Source organism: Hylobates moloch, unplaced genomic scaffold (assembly GCF_009828535.3).
Source record: "Hylobates moloch isolate HMO894 unplaced genomic scaffold, HMol_V3 SCAFFOLD_7, whole genome shotgun sequence".
NCBI lineage: Eukaryota > Metazoa > Chordata > Mammalia > Primates > Hylobatidae > Hylobates > Hylobates moloch.
The window spans coordinates 34,255,981-34,274,132 of NW_026652282.1; the positions used below are offsets into that span (position 1 = coordinate 34,255,981).

The 18,152-nt window shown below is 43.1% G+C and overlaps 1 protein-coding gene and 1 long non-coding RNA gene across 2 annotated transcripts; one reads left to right on the top strand and one right to left on the bottom strand.

Annotated features, from left to right (window-relative positions):
- Nucleotides 1-12,622: 12,622 nt before the first annotated feature.
- On the bottom strand, nucleotides 12,623-15,259 carry LOC116811606 (uncharacterized). Its single transcript, XR_004370498.2, has 2 exons — nucleotides 15,109-15,259; nucleotides 12,623-13,163 (listed from the first exon to the last, which is right to left on the bottom strand). It is a non-coding gene; the product is annotated as an uncharacterized LOC116811606 (long non-coding RNA).
- On the top strand, nucleotides 13,908-17,845 carry MID1IP1 (MID1 interacting protein 1). Its single transcript, XM_032756735.2, has 2 exons — nucleotides 13,908-15,808; nucleotides 16,084-17,845. Exon 2 carries the CDS (start codon nucleotides 16,347-16,349, stop codon nucleotides 16,896-16,898), a length of 552 nt encoding a protein of 183 aa, XP_032612626.1. The 5' UTR covers nucleotides 13,908-15,808; nucleotides 16,084-16,346; the 3' UTR covers nucleotides 16,899-17,845.
- The last annotated feature ends 307 nt before the right edge of the window (nucleotides 17,846-18,152 follow it).

Genomic DNA, 18,152 nt, shown 5'->3' on the forward strand with positions numbered 1-18,152 from the left:
ATATGATAAATGGATGCTGCACCTGAGGTATCTAGCTGCTTTTCTGACAGTAAAAAAAGAAGAACAAATATTATAGAAGAAGGCAGAAGACACATACCAGTGTTGACTGTCCTTTTATATAAAGTTTTTCCAGAGGGCCACAGAGAAATTTTTTCTTTCATGTCATTGGCCAGACCTGACCTCTCCTAGTTGCAAGGGGGCAGGCATAAAATGTGATCAGATTCAGGAGATATTTTGAAATTCGAGCCACTGTGATTTCAGTATGATAGGTTAGATATCAAATCAGAAGAGATATAAAGGAGCCAAAATGAGCAAGTGGAAAAAGGTAGCTTTCCCCAATTAAAAGGAAATGTACAATTACAAACAAATTACACGGAAAGGTTGTTTTTAAGGAGGAACAGGAAAATGCCTCAGTGATGAGATAGTAAGTGATGATAAGATGCAGAGAAAGAGCTATAAGTTGTGCTGGCAGAACTCAGGAAATATGGATAAAAACAAAACAATTATTAAAAATAAAAACCGTATTTGTAATGTAAACTATGGACTTTGGGTGATAATGATGTGTCAGTGTAGGTTCATCAATAGTAACAAATGCACCACTCTGGTGCAGGATGTTGATAGCCCAGTAGGCTATGCATGTGTGGGGTTATGGGGTATATGGGAAATCTTTGTACATTTCACTCCATTGTGCTGTAAACTTAAAACTGCTTTAAAAAAATTTTTTTTTAGCCAAGTGTGGTGACTCACACCTGTAATCTTTGGCACCTTGGGAGGCCGACGTGGTTGGATCACTTGAGTCCAGGAGTTTGAAACCAGCCTGGGCAGCATGATGAAACCCCATCTTTACAAAAAATACAAAAAAATTAACCAGGCGTGGTGGCGCCTGTCTGTAGTCCCAGCTACTCTGGAGGCTGAGGTGGAAGGATCACCTGAGCCCAGGGAGGTTGAGGCTGCAATGAGCTGTGATCGTGCCACTGCACTCCAGCCTAGGCGACAGAGTAAGATGCCACCTCAAAAAAATAAATAAAATAAAATAAAGTAAATTATTTTCTTAAAATCAAGCATACAGAAAAACATGGAAAATAATAAAACAAACAACCCATGTACCCACAACTCAGTTTTATCAAATGTTGGCATATTTGCCATGATTTTTTTAAAAATCTTTTTAAAAATAAAGTATTTCAGATTGTTGAAAAAATACAGTGCCTTTGAAAGACAAAAAGTTGAAAAGATTTTACTAAGACCAAAAGCATGTAATGCAGAAATAGGTTTAAAATTATGCGATATGAATTGGAAAAGGAGAAATAAATGAAAGTAAATAGGAAAAAAAAGAGACAGCTATGGAAGAGGGACAAAAGAATGCAAATAAACTCCAGAAAAAAAGAACAGGAAGCCTAACTAAGAAAAAAATATTCAATGACAAAATTTTAAAATACTTTCTGAAAATGAAGGTAGACATAAATCTGTGGATTGAAAGAATACACCAAATTCAAGGAAAAAGTTGATTTAGCCTGGTAAATAGACAAATACTGGAGAAGTTGCTGAACTTCAATGAATACATTGAATCTTATGGGCATCCATAAAACAAAACCAGAATAAATTAGGTGGACTTCACACTTCTCCACAGCATTATTCACACTTAGAAAACAGTAGAGCAATGTGTTCAGATTTCAGTAGTGAAAAAATGAGCTGGTAATATTATAGTCAATCTAGCTGTTGTCCAGATATTTAAAAAAATCAGAAAGCTATTTTTAAAGTGTAATAATTTGGAGACTACTGCATCCACAAGCTCTTCTTGGGAAAAGAAAAAATCATCTGATGACAAAATCCAGCCAACCAAGAGATGAATCAAAGTAAAAGGCCCAAAGAATGTCAGAGCTGGTGGCCAGGCGCAGTGGCTCACACCTGTAATCTCAGCACTTTGGGAGGCCGGGGCGGGTGGATCACCTGAGGTCAGGAGTTCGAGACCAAACTGGCCACCATGGTGAAACCCTGTCTCTACCAAAATTAGAAGAATTAGCTGGGCATGGTGGAACACACCTGTAGTCCCAGCTTACTAGGGAGACTGAGGCAGGAGAATTGCTTGAACCCGGGAGGTGGAGGTTGCAATGAGCCGATATCATGCCACTGAACTCCAGCCTGGGTGACAGAGCAAGACTCCATCTAAAATAATAATAATAATAGTAATAATAATAATAATAGAATGTAGGAGCTGGTAAAATCCAATTACTACAAAAACAGTTTGATATACAGAGATTTAAATTAAAAGAATGATCAAAAACATATCAGGCAAGTGGAAACAAAGTGAAAAATAAGGCACCAAAATTAACATCTGATAAGGTTGAATTTTTAAAAATACATTAAAATGGCAAGAAGAATCCATTTTCAATGATGAAAGATACAATTCAAGTAGAGACTGAACACATTTATGCATCGAATAACATATAATCAAAATACATACATTAAAAGCCAAAAGGAACTACCATGAGAAGTTGATAATGTGCTCAAAAGTGGGAAATTTGGACTTACTCTGCAGTAAGACACATCAAGTATACCACCAACTTCCCATCTACTACCATCATCAAAATCTAAGTAAGTATGTAATAAAGGATTTACCTCACATACTTAGGAGAATCAATTGAATAGATGAATATATATTGAACTCTGTTGCTATGGACTGATTGTTTGTGTCTCCTCCAAATTCATATGTTGAAATCTTAATCTCCAAAGTGATAGTATTTGGAGATGGGACCTTTGGAATTTAATTAGATCATGAAGGAGAAGCCCTCATGATGGATTAGTGCCTGTATAAGAAAAGAAAGAGAAAGCTTCCTTTTTTTTCTCTCTGCTCTCTACAGGATGAGGATATAGCAAGAAGATGGTCATCTGCAAACCAGGAGGAGGATCCTCACCAGAACCCAATGCTGCTAGTACCTTGACCTTGAACTTCTCAGCCTCCATAACAGTGAGAAATAAATTTCTGTTGTTTAAGCAATTCAGTTTATAATAATTTGTTATAGCAGCCCCAACTAAGTCATCAATACTCTGAAAACAGAATACCTCTTCTTTTTTATGTATCCATAAAGCAAAACAAATAAACAAACAAACAATATCTTTAATTCCAAGATATCATCCACAATAAGATACACTAATGAACCAACAGGAGATGTAGGAGAAAAAAAACTAACAGTTGTCAACTTTCTTTTAATAGAGGGTGTGAAATATGTTACCATTTTAGAATGATTTAAATAAAACATATTCATTAAATTTAAGATGCCATCAGATTGCAAGGCCTAACATTATCTTATGCTGCACTAAGAAAGTAAAAATGCTGCCAATTACAACTGTAAAATGTCATTAATTATAGATAAGGTGCCACATTTCAGAGACATTCATGTGTGTTAGAATCAATAAAATAGGCAGTAAAATAAGGTATGTATTAGAATTGATACTATAAGGCATAAACAAAGATAATGTTAATAAATTCCTGCAGGTAAAAATCATGCAGATTATATTTGCTGACCACAAAATAATGAAATCTAAGTTAAGAACAAACATAGAAACTAAAATAACTTAACTATATAGAACTTGTAAAACTAACTCTAAAACAATTCTTGGGCCAAAGATACTAAAGTCAGAAATAGAGTTTATCTAAAGAAAAATAATTAAAACAACTAAAGTAACAATAAAAAAAAAAGGCACACCCTTAAACACTTTTATGACTTAAACAGGAAAGATGAAAACAAATGAATTGAATAATCAACCTAAGAAGCTAAAAAGAGAGCAGTGAAAACCAGCAAGGAAAGCTGAAGAAAAAAATATCATAAGATAAATGAAAAATAAATTAGAAAAAATGGCAAGTTCATAAATAAATTCAAGAACAATTGTGTTTTTTCAGAAGGAAGACGAAAAATCAGATCGACTAAACAAGAAAAAAGAAAGAATATGAGAACAAATACAAAAATCTACATATGAGATTAGGATTATCATCATAGAAACAGAGAAACTTGAAAGAGCTAGATGAAAATATTTGGCACATCTCTGTGGATGAAGTGGTTAATTTTCTAGGAAGATAAAAAGTATTAAAATTGTCCGGGCGCGCTGGCTCACGCCTGTAGTCCCAGCACTTTGGGAGGCAGAGGTGGGCGGATCACCTGAGGTCGGGAATTCGAGACCAGCTTGACCAACATGGATAAACCCCATCTCATCTCTACTAAAAATTCCAAATTAGCCGGGTGTGGTGGCGCTTGCCTGTAATCCCAGCTACTCGGGAGACTGAGGCAGGAGAATCGCTTGAACCTGGGAGGCAAAGGTTGTGGTGAGTCGAGATCGCGCCATCACACTCCAGCCTGGGTAACAAGAGCGAAACTCCATCTTGACTTAAGAAGAGATTTTAAAAAACTGAATGGACTAATAACCAAAGTTGTGTTATTCAGTGTTTTTTCAAGTAAATAGAAACCACTTCGGTATTTCAATAGGAAGGTTTTAACATGGGGAATTGATTATATAGGCATTGGAGGGGTGAAAGAACACAAAGGAGAAATTGAGGTAGTGCAGAGATATTTGTTGTAAAAAGCAGCTACCACCCCTACGTAGGGTTGGAGAAACAAGAAGGAAGAGGCTGGTATTACCAAAATCTAAGAGCTCAGAGAAGAGGCCCTGGGAAGTTGACACTCAGACAATGTGAAGAAGGACCCTGCCCAGCTGTTGCTAATGTCTCTGTGCTCAGAACTGGGACTCAGACTTCTGAGGAAGGGCATTACACTGTTATTGCTGCTAGGTCTTAGGGGATACCATGAGGCTGTTTCTTAGAGAACCAGAGAAGCTGCAGGTTGAAACCACCTGCTGCTGCTGGAGTGAACTGCCAGTGCTAACAGGAATAGCAGAAAACGTAAAGAAAGTCCGTCTTCTCTCTGCTCACATTCCAATTTCTCTCTAGTTCCTCCTGTTACCAGGACTTAACCAGGAGCTGGCTGGCAAAGGAGTCTGGAAAATGCAGTTTGCAAAATTCCAGCCCCAACATTTTTTTACTCTTGGGAAGTTTAAGTTTTAATGTATTGGCAGATTCTATTGTCTACATGTATGTGTGTGAACGTATATATATTTAGGATTTTTACATCAATATTCATTACTGTAACTGGGCTATAGTGGTGTTTTAAGCATCTCTGTGAAGTTTATGTATCAGTGTCATATTGGTTTGAGAAACAGAATCCACCAATACATGGAAAAAATAATATTCAACAACCAAACAATGTTTAATCTAGAAATTTAAGAATGGTTTAATATTAGGTAGTCTATTAATAAAATTGGCCACACAAACTGGTCAAAAGGGAAAAACTGTAAAATTGTCTCAATAGCGCCTATCAAGTCATTTGACTAAAATCATTCCTGATTTTCAAACCTGTTATTATATTATAGAACATATCTGCTTATCAGCATCAAATTACACTTAATGCAGAAACACATCATTCATTCCTCCTACCAAAATTTACTAAGTGTCTAGTGTATCAGGCCTCATACTATTAATAGATGTTGGGGTATATAGCAATTAATAAAACAGACGAGGTGCTTATCTTCGTATATTCTAGTTGGGGAAAGACAATAAACAAATAGGCAAATTAATAATCACAGACTATGCTAAATACTATGCAGGCTATCAACAGGGTAATGGAGTATGGAGTCACGTCGATGGAGATTTGTCTTAGATAGTATGATTAGGGAAGACCCCTCTGAATTGAGACCTAAAAGACAAGAATGAGCTGCCCACAAACAAAACAAGAAGAGGATACCAGACAAAGGCAAGGGGGTTGAAAGTGACAGTTTTGAGATGGGTTTTGGACTTGATGACTAACTGGATACGAAAAATGGAGAGAGAAGTGTCAAGGATGGCTTCCAAGTTTCTGGCAAGAGGAACTGGCTGGATAGTGGTGCTATTTCATGAGAAAGGCAGTAGTGAAGGAGAGTAGGTTTGTCAGGGTGAAAGTATTGTTTTGGATGTGTTGAGTCTGAATGTCTGAGAGGCATCAATGTGGAGGAGTGTGCGGTGGGGGAGGGGGTTGGGGTGGGTGGTGGGTGGAGAAATAGAATAGACAGACCAGAGGCTAAGAAGAAGGATTTTGGCTAGAGACACATATTTTGAGTCAACCATATATGGATAGTATCTGACACCATGGATGGATGATATTGCCCAGAGCAAAAGTAAAAACTGAGAAGAGAACAGGGTCTAAGAGTTTTTAGAATCCTTAGGAGCTCCAACATTTAAAGATTGGGTAGAAAAGGATAAATTAACAATGGAGACTGAGAAAGAGAAAAAGGAGGAAAACTAGAAGGGTGTAGGGACATGGACGCTAAGGAAATGGCACATTTCAATGGAGATAAGGTTAATAGTGTCAAATGCTGGCAATGTCAAGTATGATGAGAATCGAAAGGTGGATTTGCAACATGGACAGTGGCTAGTAACATCAGCAGGAGCAATTTCTATGGAGCAATGGCACTGGAAGCCAGAACGGGGTGGGTTAAAGAATGAACAGAAGGTGGACAGAGATTGTAGACAACTCTGGGAGAAGGCAGGCTATGAAGGGGAAGAGGGAGATGATGAAGCTGGCAAGGAGACCAGGGATATTTATTGTTGGTGGTGGATTTTTTATAATAAAAACCCTTTTTGGTCCATTGAATGCTATGGGAACTAGAATTTAGGGCAGCACCTTAAAAACACTGTGATTCAGATGCTATATCTGAACGCCTAGGCAGTGTCTGTACTTGATGTCTAATAAATATCTCAAAATTCACATGCTTAAAAGTGAATTCTGGATCTTCTCACACAAACATGCTATGCTATCTGTCTTTCCCAGCTCAGTGTTAACTATCCTTTGGTTGCTTGGGTAAAAAACTTACTTCACTGAATCCCTTTTTTTCACATCTAAATAAAATGCCAGCAAATTGTACTGGCTCAACTTTCAAAATATGCACGGAACACAACCACTTCTCACTGATGCTACCTTCGGCTAAGCCACTTCCATCTCTCCTGGATTATTGCAGTGGCCTCCAAACTACTCATCGATCTCCTATCCTTACTCCTCTAAAGTCCATTCTCAACTCAGATAATAACACAGGTCCCCTTTTAAAATGTAAAGGAAATCATGTCATGCTTTTGCTTGAAATATTTCAATGGTGCCATCTCCCCCAGTAAAACCCCAAGTCTTTAAAATAGCTTACAAGTTCCTATGTGATCTGACCTCATCACCTAACACCCTCCCCCTCACTCTGTTCTGGCCCCAGAGCATGCCTCTGCCTCAGGAGCTTTGCAGTGGCTATTCCCGCTGCCTGGCCTGCTCTTTCCCCAGATAATCTGCATGGCTCATGTTCTCTCCTCCAATGTATAAATTCTTTCTAAATGACTTGTTCTTCAAATGCCACTTTTATCAGCCTATATAGTCTGAGAGATTTAGGCTACAAGTGTTACAAATGTTCAGATTATGTATAATTAGAAATTTGTGGATTATTTAAGAATGTGTGCTGACATATAAAGTTTCCAAGAGGCTACAGTGAGGGCTTCATAAAGAAAGGGAAAGGAAGAAAGGAAGAAAGAAAGACAAAGGAAGCAAGGCAGGCAGGCAGGAAGGAAGGGAGAGAGAGAGGAAGAAAGAGAAAGAAAGAAAAGAAGGAAAGAAGGAAAGAAGGAAGGAAGGAAGGAAGGAACGAACGAAGGAACGAAGGAAGGAAGGAACGAAGGAACGAAGGAACGAAGGGAAGAAGGAACAAAGGAAGGAAGGCAGGCTGTACCTCATGTATCCCCAAGTGGAAAAGTGAAAGTAGAAAAGATTCAAGGTCCCAATCATGGTTCCACACTACAAAAGATAGATGAGCTGCAAAAATATATAGATATTTATTTTCAATCACAGTTCTCATAAACAGCACCATGATGCATATTAATACAATATACATTAAAAATGTATCCCAGCCAGGCAACATATTAATATTTACTGCTTACCATGCACCTGATATTCTACAAGAAGCACGCCTCATCTTTAATTTTTCCATAAACTCTGCAAGGTGAGGACACTGAGGCTTACAGAGTACATGTCTTCTCAGAGCTCACAAGTTAGGAAGTGGCAGAGAGGTAATTTACATGGGGGTGGAGGGCATGGGGGATGGGTCTGACTCCAGACATTTGTTTTTTTAATTACACTACGTGGGCTGCCACCCCATCCTCTCAAATAAATAGAATGTCTGTTAGAGATGATTTACTTCTACCTAATTTTGATATTTTAACACAAATCTACTCAGATGTTTTATGGCCTTTATATGAATGCAGTCATAATTCTAGAATTAGTCACTTACTTTGGTGGGTTCGTTTATTAATTTTTTTGTTAATTTATTATATTGCCTTAGTATCTTGTAGGTGAACTTGACCTCCTTGTACATCTTGCTTTTTTGAGTAGATTACAGAGCATTCCAAAATAATTAGGGGCTTGGGAGTGCATTATCTTCCCATTCCTCCCATTTCAACTTTTGGCCTTTTTGATGGGGAAAGAGAGGGGAGAAGAAAGGAAAACTGTTTCAGGAAGGTAGGTTGAAGGTCATATTCTAGAAGGAAGGCAAATAAATACATTGTGCATGAATAAATAAAAAATAGAATTTTGAATGAATGTGACATTAGATAGTAAAAACCCAAGCCCTCTATTTTTCTGTCATGGAGAAATTACACAAATGGTACACAGAAGTGTGAAGCACTTGAACCAATTGTTTGAACACATTAAAATTATGGTCCCTACAGTAGGTAAAAAACAACATTTATAAAAGCAGCTAAACTGACCATTTTTAATGGCATCCAATTTGCTTCAACCTGGATGTAACAGGCAAGAACAACATTTATAAAAGCAGCTGAACTGACCATTTTTAATGGCATCTAATTTGCTTCATCCTGGATATAACAAAGCTGAATGTGCTGTCTGAAACTAATTTAATTTTTTAATTTAATATTTCATAAACTCCCAAGAATCATCAATTTGGAATATTCTGGATTCTTCCTCCAATGATTTAGATAATCTCCTTCTAGTTGGGGAGACTAAATGAGAGTGATGTGTTTTAATACCTGGCTATGCTGCTCTTTTTCTCTTTTACTTATCAGATTTTCTTTTTCTGCTTCATATGATCTGCAGGAATAGACTTTTTGTTAAGTAAATCATGGTTGTTCTTTCTAAAACCCAAGATCTAATTACTATGTGAATCATCTCAGCATTCGTATTTACATTTACTAATAGTTTAGATCAAGATTGGAAAGACATTTGAGTCTCTTCTATAGAAACTAATGAGGTCATTTTGATAGACGCCATGTAGCCTCAAATAAACATTTATGACAAATATTACTGACTGAACCCTATGCCACAAACAAGCACTTTATACTTCCGGCCAAGGTAATCAACCACTTTGCGCAAAATAAAATTATACATCTCTATTATCCTTAGAGATGGAAAATATATGTTTCCTTCTTTAATATATTTTCTAGAAAGAAAATGATACTTATAATAAAGTCCAAGGTGTCTATTAATGGCATACCCATAAATTTATTTCCAAATTTCTATTAATTGTGAAACAATTTAGGAAACAAGGAAATTAATCATGTGCCCCAGTTGAATTTTGGACTGCCCAGGATTAATGCTGATCTAAAGACCAATCTTTGCAGGCCAAATTGTTAAAGCTAATCTTTGTACAGTAGTGTAGTTAAAAGAATATACGCTATAGACAAGCAAGTATACCTCTCACCAGACTTAGGGTATAGATGAGGGCACAGGGAGACTCCTACAACTCCACTAATAGTAAAGAGCTACTACAGACTTCGTAGAAAGTAGAGTAGGCCGGGCGCGGTGGCTCATGCTTGTAATCCCAGCACTTTGGGAGGCCGAGGCGGGAGGATCACGAGGTCAGGAGATCGAGACCACGGTGAAACCCCGTCTCTACTAAAAATACAAAAAATTAGCCGGGCGTTGTGGCGAGCGCCTGTAGTCCCAGCTACTCGGAGAGGCTGAGGCAGGGGAATGGCGTGAACCCGGGAGGCGAAGCTTGCAGTGAGCCGAGATTGCACCACTGCACTCCAGCCTGGGCGACACACCTTCTCTCAAAAAAAAAAAAAAAAAAAAAAAAAAAATGAGATTGTGACAAAATGCTAACTACGACATATTCAGACATTCCAAAACCTGAAAGTGGGTCTGAAGCCAGCAGATTCACTACTCACTGTTCTTAGGTTTTGGCGTTTTTCTGTCTACCTTCTCTCAACTAAATCTTCATGATGGTTTTTCCTGTAAGGACAATTACAATGAGATACACTCCCTTCCCCATCTTAACTCAGAATATTATGATGCTATTTCTGCATTTTTGTATCATGCGATGGTGGTTTCTTTGTGGTATATGACAAAAATGCCCTTCTTCTTGACTCCACAGGAAGAAAACTGGCTATTAGCTTGGGACTTCAGCAAGGCACTTAGCAAGGTCTCTCATAATATCCTGTGGTCAAGAAGAAAAATATAGAATGGATGACTGTACAATTAACATGATTCATAGCTGGCTGGAACAACATACGCCAAAAGGTGCCAATTAATGGACTGATATCAAACTGAAGGAGCTCTCCAGATGTTCTACAGCAATTTGCCTCTTGCCCAGTGGTGCCTGGTACCTATTATCAATAACTTGGATAAATATATAGAATAGTTATCAAATATATGGGTAAGATCCAAGTGCATTACAGCACAGAATCAGGACCCAAAATAATAAAACAGGCTGAATTAATGGGCCAAATCTAATGAGATAAAGTTTAAGTAGGATAATATAAAGTTCTGTACTTTGGTCCAAAAAATCCCCACTACTCAAGTATAGGGTACACAAAATTTCGTTACATAGATGGCAGCATATAGATACAGCTGTTAAAATAAGTCCGTTAAATGTTAGGCAGCATTATAAGCAATAGCTATCTATCGAGTAGTAGAAAGAACATTGGAGTTGGCATTAGAAAACTGGGTCAAATCCCAGTTCTGACAGTTTGGCCCTTAAACTCTTTGATCCTTGCTTTCTTCTCAGGGTGGTTGTGAAGTTAAAATGAGTTAACATGTCTTTTGAGTTAACAAGTCTAATTTCCAAGCACTTGTGCTCAATAAATATGACCTAGAAAAATTACCACTCACAATAATATAAGTGGCTGTGCCACTCCATTTTGTCCTAGAAAAGACGGTACTTGGAATGAGAGGGGCCACACTCAAAAGCAAACCAGAGCTACTTCTAAAGATAGTGACTAGGATGGATGAGCGACTCAAAAGAGAACATGAAGAATGGCTACAGGAACTGGGGATAACTGACTTGAAGAATAGTAGACTTAAGGAGACCATATCTACCTTCAAACATCTGATGGTGTGCTTCATGGCCTTTTGTAGAGCTCCAAAAGATAGAAGAACACTGGAGAACGGAAAATACAAGAATGTGGGCAAGGGCGACCACTTGGTGGGGATGTTGTGAGTGATTTCAGCACAAGTGGATGGTTAGACTACATGGCCTTTAACACGAGAGTCTGACTGTCATATTTCTAGGACATTTTTCATGAAATGGATCCTTCTAAGTCTGTCTCAAAATAATCCAGGATCTCTGCTATCTTGGGTTGGGCTGGCTTCTTGCCTTAAAATATCATCTTTCTTCCAGTTCTAGGCCAGATCTCTTCTTTATCCAATCTGACTTTCTTGCACCAGTTTACTCTTGCTGACTACTTTGTTTAGGAATTTCTGGTCACCTTTAAAATGTCATTTCTCCCCCGCAAACTATCCAAGGGACACAGTACAAGGGATAATTTGTGGACGTTTTTGGGGAGATGAGCCAGCAAAGCATGCTTTCCAGGTTGCTTAATTAAAAGAGTGGGAATTAAGAACCAGAATTTAAGAGTTCCGGCGGGGCGCTGGTGGCTTACGCCTGTAATTCCAGCACTTTGGGAGGCCGAGACGGGCGGATCAAGAGGTCAAGAGATCGAGACCATCCTGGCCAACATGGTGAAACCCCGTCTCTACTAAAAATATAAAAATTAGTTTAGCTAGGCGTGGTGGTGCGCGCCTGTAGTCCAAGCTACTGGAGAGGCTGAGGCAGGAGAATCACTTGAACCCGGGAGCCAGAGGTTGAAGTGAGCCGAGATTGCGCCACTGCACTCCAGCCTGGCGACAGTGCGAGACTCCGTCTCAAAAAAAAAAAAAAAAAAAAAAAGAGAAGAAAAGAAAAAAAGAGAGATCCAGAATTCCAGAATTGGAACTGTGAACCAAGAAGTGGGGGTGGGTACCTCAGACAAGGCTTTTACCGGAGATTTAGCATATAGGATAGAAAGCAGAGACCAAAGGCCTCTTGTTTTGAGGCTGTTGGCGTGCTACAAGGACTCAAAAGTTATTTGTTCAACGGATGACTTCTGTTTTCTGGAGGCAAACTGAATCCTGGGCAGGTGGCTCAGCACCTCCAGCCTGCTCCAGATCGGGACAGGGAAGGTGCCTGGGGCAATCAGTGAGGTTGCCGGCCTTCCTTAGGCCTGGGCCAGCCCGCTCCCCTCCCATGTGACCCCAGGCAACCATTTTAGTTTTTTTACAGCCGAGCGTAGTGGGGAACTGGCTGCGCGCCGGTTGCCAGGGACGCGGCAGCCAGCTTGGCTGGGGGGGGTGAAAGAGGACGCTGCGTGGGGGAGGGCTCCGCGGCTTCTGACTGGCGGGAGCATCAGGACTCATTTGCATAATATTTTCTGACGGCTTCTGATTGGCTGAAGCCAGAGGGGCGGTGGTGGGGTGATTCCAAGGGCCCAGAGCTCTGGCCCGCGGACCTTTTCTTTCTGGAGTTACCCCGGTGGGTGTGAGTTGTTCCGGGGTCTGGGGGAGCTGGGAGGCCCGGTTTGGGAAGTTTTGCAGGCAGGTGCATAAGCCATCTTTCTCTGAAAGTGTTTAAGAAATGTGCAAGAACAGCGGCCAGAGTCAAGAAACTGGGGGATGAAGGGGATCGAGACTAGACGGAAGGAAACGTATCAGGGGAGGGGTGGAGGCCAGAAGGAAGGAGTTAGGTAGGGGCCCTTTCCCAAGCTGGCGTTTTTGCGGGGTGGAATCCTTTTGCTAGATCCCTTGGATTTCCGTTTTCCGTGTGTTATCACACTGTTGGAACTGGGAAGAAGAGAAAAAGAGGCAAGATTTTGGCATTTAGTAACTTAAGTCTGAATACCGAGTTTTCATCCGGGTGCATACGTACCTAAAATACCAAATGGGTCCAGGAAGGCGGACAAAGTACGCTTTAATTTATGAGAAGATCAGCTACTAGAAACTGTATATCTGTTTTTCTCGAGTTTTCTTCTTGCAGTGCTCTTTCAATCTCATTGGACCTATTTTATATTATTTTCCTGCTTAAGCACTGGGGGTTGGGTGGAAGGATCTGTGGCTCATCATAGCCAATTTCCACACTTTTAAGGTTTCTGACTCTTCACATAAACACCTCTCACTATGATGAGGTCCTGTATCAAGTACAATTAATCTTTGTACTTTACAATTCACATAGTGATTTTTATTCACATTATCTTATTTAAACTTAAAGTCCTTGGCACGGCCCATGGAACAAGCTCCATTTTTTTTGATAAAGAAACTGAAGCTAGAAAAGTTTCTATGTGTGCAGAGAGGGGAGGTGAAATTATTTTAATGCTTCAAAGTTATATAATGCTTCCCCCCTCCCTGTATTTTTCTTTCCATTGATCTTCTTTCAAAACCCTGATAGGTCTATCCCAGTTTTGCAAGTAAGAAAACATGGGCTGTGATCTAGAGCTAATAAGTTTTGGGGTAGTGGGTCCTCAGACTTGGGTCCGTCTCCAAGGGTCACTGACTTTGTTTTGTTTTGTTTTGTTTGTTTTTTGTCAACAGATTAGTCCTTGTGGCACCAAGTCAGAATTTCATTCAAAAGACAATTAGGAAGATGGTTTTCTATGGAAAATATTTAAGTGTAGGTCTTAATGTGAAAGAAAGAGGAAGAGAAAGAAACCCCTTTATTATGTTCTCCCTTCCTTAGGCATTTTTTGTCCTGTGGGAAAAAACTGTACTAGGGAGAGAGACCTCTGTTAAGTTTTAGAGAAAAGGGATCTTTTTTTTTTTTTTTTTTTTGAGACAGAGTCTTGCTCTGTTGCCCAGGCTGGAGTGCAGTGGCACGATCTCGGCTCACTGCAATTCCGCCTCCTGGGTTCAAGCAATTCTCCTGCCTCATCCTCCAGAGCAGCTGGGATTACAGGCGCTCGCCACCACGCCCGGCTAATTTTTGTATTCTTAGTAGAGACCGGGTTTCACCATGTTGGCCAGGCTAGTCTGGAACCCCTGACTTCGTGATCCGCCCGCCTCGGCCTCCCAAAGTGCTGGAATTACAGGCGTGAGCCACCGTTCCAGGCCGAGAAAAGGGATTTAAAATGAGAAGCTTGAATCTTATTGAACATAATTGTAGGACTGTCAGAGAGGACTGGTGGATGAGGAATATGGCAAGGGACATGAGATGGGAAAAATTAAATAGGCTGTGGTTTGGAAGTCTCAAAGTGAAATTCAAGGTGCAAGGCACTTAAAAGTTAAATCCAGCGATTCGGTACGTAGCTTAGGCCCTATTAAATGACCCAGTGCTTTAAGAACTATCTTTTGAAAGGAACACTTCACACATGCATCCTCAAAAATAATTAGACACCTCCCCATTTCTCTGTTAAATGGTGAAAGGCACCCAAGACTAGACCTAACTACTGTCACCCTCTCCTGGCCTCTTGGCAGCCAAAAGGCCACATGGCCCAGGCTCTCCAGCATCACTGTGTAGCCGACTTGGACAAAAATTGACTTCTCCCCATTGCCACTTGCAGATCTCTTGAAAGAATCAGCAGATCTGATAGTGTGCCCCTCTTCATCCCTGGCAACCACTGTTAAAGGAAAGATTGGGAAAGATCCCGCCCCGCCGGGAGGGAGGCAAAAGCCTCTGACGCTCCCCTCCCCCCATAGCTGACCAAGGCCAGGGCCACTGCGGGAGCACCGCGCGTCCACGTGCACCCAGCATGCCCGGTCACCCTTCTTACGTAAGAGTCCCAGGATGGAGTTGTACCTGCTGCCGGCCCCTCTTCCCCGACGGCTAATAATAAACCCAGGTTCCTGTTTCCCGGCCGCGGCCACTCCAGATTCGGGGTTGAGGGGCTCACTCTGCAACCAAGGCACGTGCATTCCGGTCATCCCACGCGGGGAGCGCGCGCAAGGCCCGCCCAGCCCCCACATGCCAGCCCCACCCTCCAGTCGGTCGGGACGCCAACGCCTTTTTGACCCTCGCTGTGCCCGGCCCTCCTCAACTGGCCTGCCCAGGGCTTGGTGCTGGCGGGGTCCAGCTGCTCCAATCCCTCCTCCTCTCCCTGCCCTGCCCTGCCCTGCCCTGCCCTGCCCTGCCCTGGCCTGCCCCGGCGCCCTCCCTCAGCCCGGGTATCAGGCGAGAGGCGGAGCTGGCCCGGCGCGCCCCGCCCCCGCTGTAGAAAGGGCCGGGCGAGTGTTACTCGCGGTCATCCCGGCCCGGGCCTTTTATCTCGGTGCTGCCGCGGGAGGCGGGAGGAGGAGACACCAGGGGTGGCCCTGAGCGCCGGCGACACCTTTCCTGGACTATAAATTGAGCACCTGGGATGGGTAGGGGGCCAACGCAGTCACCGCCGCCCGCAGTCACAGTCCAGCCACTGACCGCAGCAGCGCCCTTGGGTAGCAGCCGCTTGCAGCGAGAACACTGAATTGCCAACGAGCAGGAGAGTCTCAAGGCGCAAGAGGAGGTGGGTGCCCCCGCCCCATCGCTGCCCCGGCCAGCATGGTTGCTTGAGCTCAGGCTTTTCGGAGGGAGAAGTTGTGGTGGTGGTGGTGGGGGGACACCCTTCTCCCCGCGGCCGTAGGTGGGCGAGAAGGTGGGACTGCCCAGCCGCGGGGAGCCACCCAGGCGCCGTCCCAGACGAGCTGTAGCCAGAGAAGGGGGTGCGCGCGGGCAAGGGCGCCAGGCCCCCTAGCCGGGTGAATAATCTAATCTGTTCTTTCGTCCCCGTGTATCAAACAGGCCAGGGCTCGACCCACAGACCACCCTCAGCCATCGCGAGTTTCCGGGCGCCAAAGCCAGGAGAAGCCGCCCATCCCGCAGGCCGGTCTGCCAGCGAGACGAGAGTTGGCGAGGGCGGAGGAGTGCCGGGAATCCCGCCACACCGGCTATAGCCAGGCCTCCGGCGCGGGCCTTGGAGAGCGCGTGAAAGCGGGCATCCTCTTGACCCGGCCGACCATTCCCGTGCCCCTGCGTCCCTGCGCTCCAACGTCCGCGCGGCCACCATGATGCAAATCTGCGACACCTACAACCAGAAGCACTCGCTCTTTAACGCCATGAATCGCTTCATCGGCGCCGTGAACAACATGGACCAGACGGTGATGGTGCCCAGCTTGCTGCGCGACGTGCCCCTGGCTGACCCCGGGTTAGACAACGATGTTGGCGTGGAGGTAGGCGGCAGTGGCGGCTGCCTGGAGGAGCGCACACCCCCAGTCCCCGACTCGGGAAGCGCCAATGGCAGCTTTTTCGCGCCCTCTCGGGACATGTACAGCCACTACGTGCTGCTCAAGTCCATCCGCAACGACATCGAGTGGGGGGTCCTGCACCAGCCGCCTCCACCGGCTGGGAGCGAGGAGGGCAGTGCCTGGAAGTCCAAGGACATCCTGGTGGACCTGGGCCACTTGGAGGGTGCGGACGCCGGCGAAGAAGACCTGGAGCAGCAGTTCCACTACCACCTGCGCGGGCTGCACACTGTGCTCTCGAAACTCACGCGCAAAGCCAACATCCTCACTAACAGATACAAGCAGGAGATCGGCTTCGGCAATTGGGGCCACTGAGGCGTGGCGCCCGCGGCTGCCCAGCACCTTCTTCGACCCATCTCACCCTCTCTCATTCCTCAAAGCTTTTTTTTTTTCCTGGCTGGGGGGCGGGAAGGGCAGACTGCAAATTGGGGGGCTGCGTACGTGCAGGAGGCTCGGTGGGGCTGCGTGGAGGAGGGGGCCTCGTGTGAGAGAGAAGAAAATGGTGGCCGGAGATGGGAGGGCCCAAGGAACCTCCTGGGAGGGGGCCTGCATTCTATGTTGGTGGGAATGGGACTGGGCTGACGCCCTGCATTCAGCCTGTGCCTTTCCTGGGGTTTCTTTTCTGTTCTTTTCGGAGGAGAAGGGCCCGAGAAGGGGCCATACCAGGGCGCGGCGCTGGGTTGCCACACTTGGGAAAGCAGCCCGGAGCTGGGTGCTGGGGAAGGCGGGGCGCGTAGCCTCCCGCCGCCCTGCGGTTGGGCCGGTGGAGGCCCAGGCGTTGCTAGGATTGCATCAGTTTTCCTGTTTGCACTATTTCTTTTTGTAACATTGGCCCTGTGTGAAGTATTTCGAATCTCCTCCTTGCTCTGAAACTTCAGCGATTCCATTGTGATAAGCGCACAAACAGCACTGTCCGTCGGTAATCGGTACTACTTTATTAATGATTTTCTGTTACACTGTATAGTAGTCCTGTGGCACCCCCACCCCATCCCTTTCGTGCCACTCCCGTCCCCACCCCCACCCCAGTGTGTATAAGCTGGCATTTCGCCAGCTTGTACGAAGCTTGCCACTCAGTGAAAATAATAACATTATTATGAGAAAGTGGACTTAACCGAAATGGAACCAACTGACATTCTATCGTGTTGTACATAGAATGATGAAGGGTTCCACTGTTGTTGTATGTCTTAAATTTATTTAAAACTTTTTTTAATCCAGATGTAGACTATATTCTAAAAAATAAAAAAGCAAATGTGTCAACTAAATTGGACAAGCGTCTGGTCCTCATTAATCTGCCAATGAATGGTTTCGTCGTTAAATAAAAATCAATTTAATTGATTTACTAGCAAAAGTAAATTTTGTGTTCTCTCTGGTATTTCATGGTGGTGAATATTCATCTGTGCAAGGAGTTAGCTTTGTTTGGGAACTAGGTACTGACAAAATTTACTTCCAAACTTTATTTCTAATTCAGTACCAAGATAAGACCATACATCTCAACAAAAAGTTCAAAAATATTTAAAATATTTGGGAAAGTACATATATTGTATCTTTCAACCAATTTGACTAACTTAT